Source organism: Corvus brachyrhynchos, unplaced genomic scaffold (genome assembly GCF_000691975.1).
Source record: "Corvus brachyrhynchos isolate BGI_N302 unplaced genomic scaffold, ASM69197v1 scaffold266, whole genome shotgun sequence".
NCBI lineage: Eukaryota > Metazoa > Chordata > Aves > Passeriformes > Corvidae > Corvus > Corvus brachyrhynchos.
Genome location: NW_008238633.1, coordinates 1,524,860 through 1,536,530, shown reverse-complemented (window position 1 = coordinate 1,536,530; position 11,671 = coordinate 1,524,860). Strand labels below are relative to the sequence as shown.

General features: G+C 43.0%; 1 protein-coding gene across 3 annotated transcripts in view; it reads right to left on the bottom strand.

Annotated features, from left to right (window-relative positions):
- The window catches only part of IQSEC1 (IQ motif and Sec7 domain 1), a 165,308-nt gene that overhangs the window by 38,723 nt on the left and 114,914 nt on the right, over positions 1-11,671 (bottom strand). For all 3 annotated transcript variants that reach the window (XM_017737299.1, XM_017737300.1, XM_017737301.1), the window contains exons 4-5: positions 2,771-3,050; positions 1,032-2,248 (exon numbers count right to left, since the gene is read on the bottom strand). In XM_017737299.1, coding sequence (XP_017592788.1) covers positions 1,032-2,248; positions 2,771-3,050 — 1,497 coding nt within the window. The remainder of the gene's footprint in view (positions 1-1,031; positions 2,249-2,770; positions 3,051-11,671) is intronic.

The following is an 11,671-nucleotide window of genomic DNA, read 5'->3' as shown; positions in this document are numbered from 1 at the left end:
CCCCTCCTGCAGCTGACTCAAACGACTCTTATCAAGCCTGAGGCTCACTGAACATTGACTGCTCGAGGCTTAATTCTGTGCAAAACCCAAGCAAACACCGAGTCTTAAATGTCAGCCAACAGCACCAACGCCTTCCTCCCCACCCGCCCTGCCAAGGATGTTATTTTCACATCTTCTAAAAAAGGGCTAATTGATATATTTTCCTACTCATTCAACTTCACAAGCAGAGATACTACAACTTGCATAATTCCAGTTGGTTTGAACCATCCATAAAGGCATTTTCACAAAGATTAAAAGCTAAACCTGGAAGTGTTTACACCCAAACTTGGCGCTGTAATGCACAGCTCATGTGATGGCACCAAAAAGCTTTAATTGTCTGCGATATTACAACAAATACATGAGAATCACCAACCTATCAATCCAAACACATCAAAGCACTGCTACCTGAAAAGGAGGCCTGAAATCACTCAAGCCACAGGGAAAACTATCAGTCATAGGCAGAAATACAAATTTTGTGATAGTTTTATGATAAATAATAAACATTCATTTAGTATAAAAAAAATTCAGTGCATTGGTTTTTAGCATCAAAGTTTTAATGAAATCTACTGAACAATTTCCAGGCCCTGCCAGTGTTAAACAGGAAACTTATGGGAATTAGAAACAGCACACAGCGTATGATATGACGAGTTTTACACCACCTCCATGGTCAGGGGAGGAAGAAATCTGAATTTGTTATAACACCAACAAATGGATCAGGATCAAGCCACCATATTTCTCCCCAAGAAAGGAATTGGATTAATCTTCAATAATTTGCCACCATTTCCATACACATAATTATATTTTTTCTTTTCTCCTGAAGCTGTTCAACAATGAAGACATCAACTTAAACGTGAACATGAGCAGTCACCACAAGCACCTTGTTTACTCACTGAAAGGTCAGTACCAGCAGTCTTACCTTACCTGATACAAGAAAAACATTCCTGGTTCATTCTCAGTGACACAGAGAGGAAGGCAGGAACTGCTGTACTTACTTGTTAAAAAGATTCAGCCCAATCCTATAATGGCGTTTCCTGATAACATCGTTACTGAAGGCAGGGGAATCCCAGCTGTTTCGAGTCTCTTTGTGGTAGGTTTGTTTGCTCAAGGTTTGCTCCCTTAGGCTGTCTCTAGAAGAGGATTCTGAGCTGCAATTTATTGTATCATTGGAGTTGGAAGTGCTGTTGATGCTGTCGTTGTCCCCATCAGAGTAATCAGATTCTGATTTGCTTTGCCTGTTTGCTGTGCCATTGATGGCCAAGTGACTGTCTATGGGCCTAGCCCTGTGCCTGGCCTCTGGCTCCTCCCGGGTGATGATCTTGGCAGGAAAGTCATACGCATTCTGTCTCTTTAAGGAGCCCCTCTCCGAGCGATCACTCAAGTCCACGGAGCTGTCACTGGGCGGCTCGATAGTGAGCAGAGGGAGGTGATCCATCCTCATCCTCTGCTCCTGACATTCCAGTGATGGGGTACTCCTGCAGCTCGTATCCGTGTCTATCTTATCATCTTTGTGGGTCATGGACCAGTACTCTTGGGAAGAGTTCACAGAGCGGAGCCTCAAGTCCGACTCCGTGCTGGATGGTCTGTCCACGGACTGGGAGAGCGGCAGGGGTGGGGACAACTCCTCCTCATCGATGTACAACGTGACATCGCTGTAGGACGCCGTCATCTCGTCCAGCTTCCTGTGATCCACGTTGTGGATCGCTGGTTTGCTCGGAGCACAGCTCTCCCTCTCCATTTCCCGGCTCCGGACTTGCTCCGCACTCTGGATCTCATCCGAGTGCAGACTGCGGCAGTTCAGCGCATCGTCGATGGATTCCGCCAGGGATTTCACCTGCCTGGAAAAAGCATCCTCCAGTTCTGTTATAGCATCAGTGAAATCAGTGGATGCTGCCGGGGACTTCATCGTAGCCGTCTCCCCGAGCTCATTGCACTCCGACGGCACCAGGGAGCCCAGCTTTGACCCATCATTTGTAACAGAAACTTGCTTCCCTTCGAAGTAGGAGCTGTGGACTTTCTCAGGTCCTTCAAAGGAAAACTGCATTCTCATATTGGACAGGACGATGCGCCTTGACATGCGATTCTCAGACATAGAACTGCGCAGGCGCTCGAAGTTCTTGTTCATCTGATACTGGCGGAAGGCGGTCTGGATGGTGCGCGCAGCATGTCTGGTGATCAGACGGCCCCCATACTTCCGTTCTAGCATCTCCACCTGCCACGGGAACACACGCAGCCCTCGTCACTCCATGCAGCTCAGGACAAGGGTAAGGTCTCACAAAAAGATTTAACTCTCATAACAACTTTAATATACTTTATAGATACGGGTTTTGAAAGTAAAACCTCAAATAATGAACTGAATAGTAATTTGCAAATTCCACCATAAAATACAAAAACATATGAATTCACCTCACAGATATAAGAGATTATCAGTTGCAAGAACTTCTTTCTTTCTCCCTTTCTGTCACAACAAAAACACCCAGGTTTCAAAATGACTCATTTTCTTAGAAAAATATTTTGCACGATTACATTCTAGTACTCTCCTGGAACATAAAATCTCAGTTCTTAGAACTGCTTTTACTTTAAACAGTATTAATGCATCTTTAACACTTTTCTCCAGGAAGTGGGGAAGGTGTATGGGACAAAGAATAACAGAGTTATAAATCCCAACCGAAGTGCTGCTAGAAAAGCCTTCTCCCAGCCGACAGACACAAACGAGCTAACAGAGCTCAAATACCTGCTTATCCTGTAGGTCTGAAGAGAGTTCATAGCTCTCCGAAAGCGATCTCGACCTTTTGATGGCTTCTTCCTCGGCCTGTTTGCGCAGGATGGAGGTGGAGTGCTGGAGCTTGGGCCGGCGGGCTCGCTGCTGGCCCGGCGCGATGGAGTAGAGCCCGTAGGGGTTCTCGTAGTGCTCGGGGCTCAGGGCGGAGCTGTGCGTTATAGGGCCCTGCGGGTAGGCAGAGGGGCTATCCAGGGACGTGCCGGTCTCGCTGCTGGGAGCCTCCCCCTCAACGCTGCACAACGAGAGACAGCAAAAGCCTCAGGTGAGTCCAGCACACCAAAGTTCGCAACAGCAAACAGCACAGTTGTGCTTTAGTATCGCTTTTTTGTTGTTCACATGCAGGTGTTACAGGTAACGTGGCTTTCATGGCTAACACCACAGTTTTTGCAAGTCTCAATCTGTCATGCCCATGACATCTTTAGAGCATGAGTCAAGCAGGACACTGGAGGTTTCAAGCGTTGTTTAACTTTATACACTAATTACTAATAAAATTCTGAGTAAGTCACTCAGCAACTACTCTGTAAAATGAATGAAAACTTCTAATTTCTTATAAGATTGCTCATTTCCAAGTTGTTCCATTCGAACTGACAGATGCTTATTTATGTCTTTCTTTGCTTTAACAAATTAAAGCAGTAATTTCTTACCCTTGTATTACAGTTTGACATAAAAGGATTACTTTCGTGGAGATTACTCAATGGAGATTGGGATTTAATGGATCTTGAGAGCTACAATGTTTCTAGAAACTAAAGTTGGGAAAAAGTACTTACAGGAGAAATCTCATTTATTTCCCTGCTAGTGAAAGACTGCTTCCATGGGATACTTTTGGCAGGTTTTGGAGTAAAGCATCCCCAGGGACAGTGTTTCTAGCTAATGAAAGCAACATGGTTTCAAGTGAAGAAAGCACAATAGCACCTATCTGGCAAAGAAACTACTTGGTCTTCACATGAATGCTGTTATTGCTAAGGAATAAAGGAAAGGAAAAAAACCTTTTCTATTAAAAAGGTTGCACACAATAGGAAACATTTTAAAACCGAGCCCTAGGTGTATCCTGAAGTACTGATGACTAATAGTAATTTGTATTTGGGTTGTATTTACAAGAGGGCACTCTCACATTGCACTTTCACTCTTCCATCTTTTCACATTTCACAGCAGTATTTACTGTCTGCCTCATCCTGTGTACACAGAGCATTGATAGAAAAATGAAATTTTATTTTTTTAATCCCTTAAAAGACTCAGTAAACACTTCACACATGCATGAATACAAGCATTGGCAGCACTTGCCCTACCTTTTGTTTTAGGAAAGGTACATCCAAACTCCAAAGAAGTAAAATTCCACATTCCCACCAAGCCCTGTATTTTTTGCCTTCATTCATATGTACCTAAAACCCTGCTATTGTCTCAGTTGTCCCTTGAAAAAGGAGAGAGCAATTTCTGAAAGAATGTTCTCCACCGACTGAAGAGCTGAGGGTTAACCCTGGCCAAACTCTCCCAGCTTGAACAGTGCGTACTTTTTAAAGGGAAGGAGGAAAAAAAAGCCCTTTAGATTTATTAAAATGCTTCCATAAACATGTAAAACTGAAAGCAAGGCCACTCTCTTTGCCCATCAAAATATGACTCCAACCAAAAGGTATTTTCAAACATACTTAACCCAAGCTGGAAATATTTGCAGTGTGCACACACTGCTTTTTCCAAAAAGGAAGCTGACAGGAAGCTAATCCCCTTCCCTCCGTGATACAGCTGCCTTTCAACTTAGAAATGATAAACTATCCAGAGTTCTGCTGGTGACATTGAAACTGTGTAACCTCCTGCTAAAAACAAACAGATCATTCTCTCTGAAGCAGCCATTAAAGACACGGTATGATACTGAGCTGCTTCACGTTCTCTCTTTAAACACTGAAATTCCTTCCTCTGTTCTGCCAGCTGTAAGGCTGTGCTATTTTGGAGATCACATCCTAGCTGCGAGTTTATTTGTAAGTACTTTCCATACAAGCATGGCAAATTTGTTTTTAACAGGAAGGCTGGAATTATCTTCTTAGGTTCTGTTGACGTTTTCGCCTTCCTCACCCTTGCATTGTGAACTATTTAATAACCCTTCCATGCTGATTATAACCTCCTGTTGACATTTTAATAACGCTGCCTTCAATGGATCACTTAACCTTTTCCTCAACAAAAAGGGCACTGCCCTAATCAGAAGACTTTGGAAGGACATCTGCCCAGGGTTCTGACTAAAGCTAAGGGTTTCTTCTTAATTTTTAGTTTGCCTTTTGTACTTTCTTCAGATATAAATGTGATGCTTGACTGACTGTAATGCTTGATCTAATTTTGCTCATGGGTCTGTTCCCTGCCACCTGACTTTTGAAGAATGGAAGTAATTACCTTTTACATCAGGGACAACAACAGCCCTTCAAAGCAAACACACGTGCACGGGCTTTAAGGCTTTCCCCCATTCAGCTCTTCCTGGCCTCCCAGGAGCAGCTGAAGCTCCATATGAATTATTTCACTAAAGTGAAACTTCACTGGCAAAGAAAAGCAGCTTGCTTTCTACTTCTTCCACTTTACATATGTTTGGAGAAGAAAAATATGTCAACAAATATGACTTGTGTGAAGCTGTAAGAATGACAAGTTGGACTGCTCCACTGAGGGGGAGCAGCACAGAGCTGGCAGAAGTGCTCACCGAGCCAGCTTCCATCATTTCCCAGCAGGTCCAGGGCAGGGAACAGAGCTGTGGAAGGGCCTGGAGCCCCAGGAGCGGCTGAGGGAGCTGGGAAAGGGGCTGAGCCTGGAGCAAAGGAGGCTCAGGGGGGACCTTGTGGCTCTGCACAAGTCCCTGACAGGAGGGGGCAGCCGGGGGGGTCGGGCTCTGCTCGAAGGGAACAGGGACAGGAGGAGAGGGAACGGCCTCAGGCTGTGCAGGGGAAAGTCCAGGATGGATATTGGGAAAACTTCTTCCTGGAAAGGGCTGTCCAGCCCTGGCACAGCTGCCCAGGGCAGAGGTGCAGTCCCCATCCCTGGAGGGTTTAAAAGCCCTGTGGATGTGGCACTTGGGGACGTGGGTCAGGGGTGGCCTTGGCAGGGCTGGGGGAATTTGGACTCCGTGGTCTGACAGGGCTTCTCCAACTCAACAATTCTGTAACTCCTACACACACTCAGAACATGAACCAGTCACTGCAGGGTTACAAGGGTGGTTTTTATCTATCCACTTATTAAAACTGCCAACACACAAAAATGTCAAGGATTCTGCTCCAGGCTTGCAGCAAGAACCAGGAGAAGTCTCCCTGGGAGTAGCTGAGACACCCCTCTAGCACTACTTCACTTCCACACCCTGAACACACTGTCTTTCTCTGATGGGTGAGAAATTAAGTACATTAAGCACACTACAAAAATGGACAATGTAATACTGTTAATTATTATTATTATTTATGCTTTTGTTGTGTATATATATATAAATAGTATTAAATAAATGTTAATTAAAAGTCCCAACTGGAATTAGAAATAGCTCCTTAATAAAGGTCTCCAATTTGAGGCATCTGTTACCTACCAGACATGTCTGGTACAATTACTGATAATTTCATTGTTTTAAAAAAATATCTAGCGGATTAATTTGCTTCATCTCCCTGCAATGTACAACTGCATATTACTAGTGAGCCCAGGAATCTGTTGAATATTCTAATTGTGTGATATTAGGGGAATGGAAAACAGTTGAAATTAACCTAGAAGTCCAATTGTTTTATTACAGTCCTGTTTCAGCAGAAAATAGACATTCATTATCTGCCAAGCCAGAAAAAGGGAAAGGTTACTTGCAAGTATTTTACAAAGAAGCAGAGAATGGAACAGCTAAAGAATGAAAATGAAATATTTAAAGATAATTAGTGCTACTAATATGACTTTGAATGAACAAAATTTAAAATAGAGGCATTGAAAAACTTTATACAGCTAAATTACTTTTTGAAACAGTGGCCAGCACTGACTGAATCAGTGTTTTATCAGAAACTGAAAATTTCTTCCTGCATAAACCTCAGCTTGTAATACTGTTAAAAAAATCCCCAAACATAACAACAGGGAAGAAGAAAGGCTTAGAGAAAAACAGAAGCATGCTATATACAGGACTTGTAACATACTGCAATGGAGATGTAAAACTCTTGTGAAAATCAGATGACTTTCTGTAATGACTATAACCCAGTATTCCCCTGCTGCATTCAGGTGTTTTCTCCCATTTTGTCTGGGAATGGCTCTGACTTCCTGCAGGAGCTGAGCCACACACCCTGCAAACAGCTCAAAACGGGAATCCAGGAGTGACAGATGTGGAGAAGCTGGGATGTGCTGGCCTCGGCAGAGAGGGGCACCAGCCTGGGCTGAGTGGCCCTGCTGCCCTTGGCTGCCCGGGCGCAGCTCCCTGCTCGAGCCCAGGCTAACGCCGAGGTAGCCAGAAGCTGCTCTGGTGGCTCCTCTGCCCAGATGTCAAAGCCGAGCGATGGTGCAGGGCTGCAGCTCGGCACCAAGGGAGCAGCGAGAGACCCCGGCTGACAAAAAGGGGAGGAGATGCTGTTGCTGTTGATTTTACAGTCATTGCCCACAATTCAGGGGATGAGTTCATTTCAAGAAGTATCTAACAAGAAGAAGCTCTGTCTCCTCTCTCCCTCTACAGCTGTGTGGTTAGCCATGACCAAAGCAAAACATTTCCTCTCCAGGCATTTTAGCAGCACAAACCTGGCAGGTCTTTTCTTCCCTGGCTCTCATTTTACACTTTCAATTATTACTTCTAATCACAAAGGCTGTAATTAGCACCAGTACACTAAATCCAGTACCACATCTTAAAACAAAAACGTATTTTTCAGGATGTTTGACTATCTACTGTTATTCTTTATTTTTCATTTTTATATTCACACCTTCCCTTTCCTTCAAATCTTGCCAAACTATTAGCAAAACTAAAAATAAGCACAATAAAGACAAAATTTTGAAAACAAGAGAACTTTAACATTTGAGCTTAAAATGGAAATCTGAAAAAAGATCTGAATTCCAGTAAGGAGCAAACCCCAAGCTTTTCCATGAACACGGACTTATCTATTCCACTGAGTAATGGCAAAATGACCAGAGGAGCTGCTGGTTTGGATGCAGAGGCACAAGACTCGGTCTGTCAGAGAAATTGTACTACGAAATACAGACATTTGATAACCAGAAAAGCAGAGTCCCTTTCCTCCTGAGGCCCAGAACCTTATCTTTAGAACTACGTGCATATAAAAAGGAAGTATAGAACAATAACATCACATGCAAGGAATGATTCAGTGCTGCCTCTCACCCCAGAAACTCCACAGTTTACAAGCAGTCAAGTGTCCCTGTGCATTTTTATAATTAAATTATGAAGATAATGGGAACATATGCTCACAGAAATCATCCAAGTGTTCAAACCAGTTTGTTGCAGATTTAGCTTGGAACAAAGAAATGAAACATGTTTCTAAATAATGCAAATGCCAAACCCAAACTGCATGCAACATTTTAAAATAGAACCAAAAAGAAAAAAACCCTCCCAGCAGAACAGAGCAAAAGCTTGAGAAGCTCTTTTACCAATGAGCATTCTCTGAAATCAGTATTATTTTCATCACTCTTTCAGAATGGACTTTCAACAGTGTAATATAAAGACATGAAATTGAAAACAGGCCTAACAGCTGGATAGAACACGCATGAGAACCAATCAGCATTATATTAGTCCTGTAAAAAAATTGTTTTGGACACAAAGAAAAGTATGACAATATAATAAGTTTGTGCTGTTACATCTTTAAAGACTTTTCCGTAGCATTTTATATCCCTAGAAGCATGAACACAAGTTCAAGGGTACACAAATAAATTTCTTTTCTTCTACACTGTGGAAAGGCAGCATGAGCATGACAAATACAGCAACAAAAACATGCCCAGCTTAAAATTCTAGTCAGCACAAGGTGATAAAGCCACTCAGCTTGGCCATGACAATCCAAGGGCTCTGCTTTTTGGGCAGCAGGGAGGTTTTAAAGCAGGGCTGTGGTAGAGCAGTAAAACTCCAGGTAGTCGGCACAGCCTGAATTCAAATTGAGCTTAATGAAGAATCAATACTTAATTTTATTTGTTGGCATTTGCATGAGTGGCTCTTCATAAAATTCCTCAGCCAAATCCATCCCTTCTCTAACTTGCCTGCTTTGCCCTGAATCCATAAAATTTATTCCCCTCTTCAAGAAAAATGCACATAAAGCTGGTTCCCTTTAAGTCACATCTACTGATAGAACACTTGAGCAAACTTATCTTCTTCCTTTGTCCCAGAAACTTTTCTGTCCATAAACACCAACATATCTACAGCCAAAGTATCAAGATACCTTCTTGGGACTCTGCCTTATGATTTATGACATGGATTTAAATGCAAACCACAGAGTGAAGCTTTTTGCATTAAAATCTCATTTCATAAGCACCATTTCCAGTAAAACTTCTGCCTCACTCAAAAATAAATATTCTGTATAAACAGGTCCAAATACCCAGGGAGGAAGAATTGCTATGCATCTGTTGTACACCAACCATCTCCTTTTAAAATGTGGAGGCTAAAACCAGTCAAACTGTGATCTTAGCTCCTAATTATAGATTTCCACTTGAAATAGATCCAAATTCTCTACCTAGCCCAGAGAATGCAGACCAGAAGTCGCCCGTGGAACTAAGTGGGTAACAGAGAGAAGCAGGATGGCAGCTGCTACAGCAGCTGGTATGGTCAGACACTTCCAACATGAAGGCTGAAACAAACCACTCGAATAGCAAAAATATTTAGGCCAAATGTGGGCATTCCACATAGGAACAAACTTCTCCAAGAGTTAATTTCTTCCACAGAACTTTGCCTTTACAAGCGCAAAGAAGCCCTGGTTTGAATGTGTAATTTTAAGTGACAGTTGCAACCAGAACACTGCTCTCCAGAACTGTGCCTCCCCACACAGCTTGATCTCACACAAGCACTCATTTGGCACAGGGTACACCCCACTGCTTCAAAGCTGCCTTGTGCTTCAGTACCTGTGGTGCTCTCTGCCATAAACGAGGAGGAGCACTTAATTAAAGCTCTGATGTGTGCATTGTATTATCTCAAATTACTGCCACAAAACGTTCTCCATGTAACTTCTCAAAATGCAGAACTGGCCATATGTACTTCACACAAGCCATGGTTTAGCATTTTTCTCCACCCCTCCAATACAATATTCCCCACTGGAGTCAGAGCATTTGAGCAGAAGTTTATTATTAGTACAGTTTGCAACTAGAACCCAGTCCTTATTGCCATGTCTGGTTTGTGCTGTCTAGTAAACAGAAGTCAATTGTATTAAGAACTTACACAAATCCCCAAATTCAATAAGCACAATAACATTAACAAACCAATCTACCTTCAAATACACCCTGCCAAGAGTTCAAAGCCATTATGATGGACAACAGCATTCACAGGCAGTGACAAAAGCTTTGATCCGGGAAAGAAATATTGACCAATGTGTTTCACTTCCAATGCACTCTCAATTCAGCTGTTTCTGTTAAAAACAAATGAAACCTTTGAATGCACATCAAAGTAATGTCCCAGGTAATTCATCTGACTGAAGTTAAATATCACTGCAAGAAAAATCCAGACACCATTTGCATGTGTCTCAGAAGCAAACCTTAACAAAGCACTCACTTATTCTGTAATATTCTGTGTGGTGAGAGTGCCAATAACAGCAGCCTGAGTCAAACAGTCTGAGGGCCACCGCGGGAGAGCAGAGCTCCACAGGCACGTACCCCTGAGTGCCCCAAAAACCTGCAGCTGCTCCCTGCTCCGAGCCCTGATTCCGAAATCACAGAACAGCCCCAACACCCATCCCCTGGACACTGCCAAGCTTTAACTCTCACTAAGTAACCCCATAAAAGGCATTAACAAAAATGCTTTTTAAAAAGGGCATTTTGACCCACAGTCTTAGATGCCAGCAGCAGCAGCAGCGAGCAGGGAGTGAAAGAGCAGAGGTTATTTTCTCCCCACCAAAGCAGAATGCAGGAATGAATGCACTGTCTCTTCTGAAATGGAGATGGGCAGCAGCAAGATGGAAATAGAGCGAAACAACAGTCCACCCATTTTAGGGAATAACACTTACAATAGGGTTAAGAACTAAGAATATCCATTTGGGAATATTACTTGAGACCATCTTCAGCTTCCAAGGCTTAACCACCTCCCAGATCACCTTTGTCAAACAGGGGCAGCGTATTGGCCATCAGACACAACAATGTACAGAAGGATCAACCCAACCAACCCTCCCCAGAACCATTCCATGCCTTGTGAACCCCACCTGCTAAAGGCAAAGCTGTATTTTATTGTCACTATTGAGCAAAAGTAACACAGGGACTGGCAGCACCAACAGAACCTGGGTACAGCTTACAAATGTTCACTTCTATCTCAGGCAAAGTCAGCCAGCATCACTCTCTGCCAATCTGGGTTAATCATCACCCAGCATAGGTTTATTCAGCAACAACTCTTTAAAAAATGGGTATTATTGAAAGATGAATCTGGAGTGATAATTTGAGGCTTGTGGCTCAAACCAGCCCAAGTTTTCGAATTTTAGAAGGTTTTTATGGCCAGTTCTTCCTTTAGATGTGTCAGCATGGAACACATTAACATCAGAAAATGTCCTGTATGCTTCAAAAGGATGCTTTGCTTCTTACAGGGACTAAACCTAACAATTTTAATGTAACTGTGGTGTCTGAGGGATGGATCACTAAACAAAACCTGCCTCCCGCTGCAGACTTTGTCCTGTCCCTGCTATGTAAACTTTTACACAACATGAGAAGCTGGAGAAATTTGTGGAGTTTCTCAATGCAGCTGTAGTAGAATTTGACCTC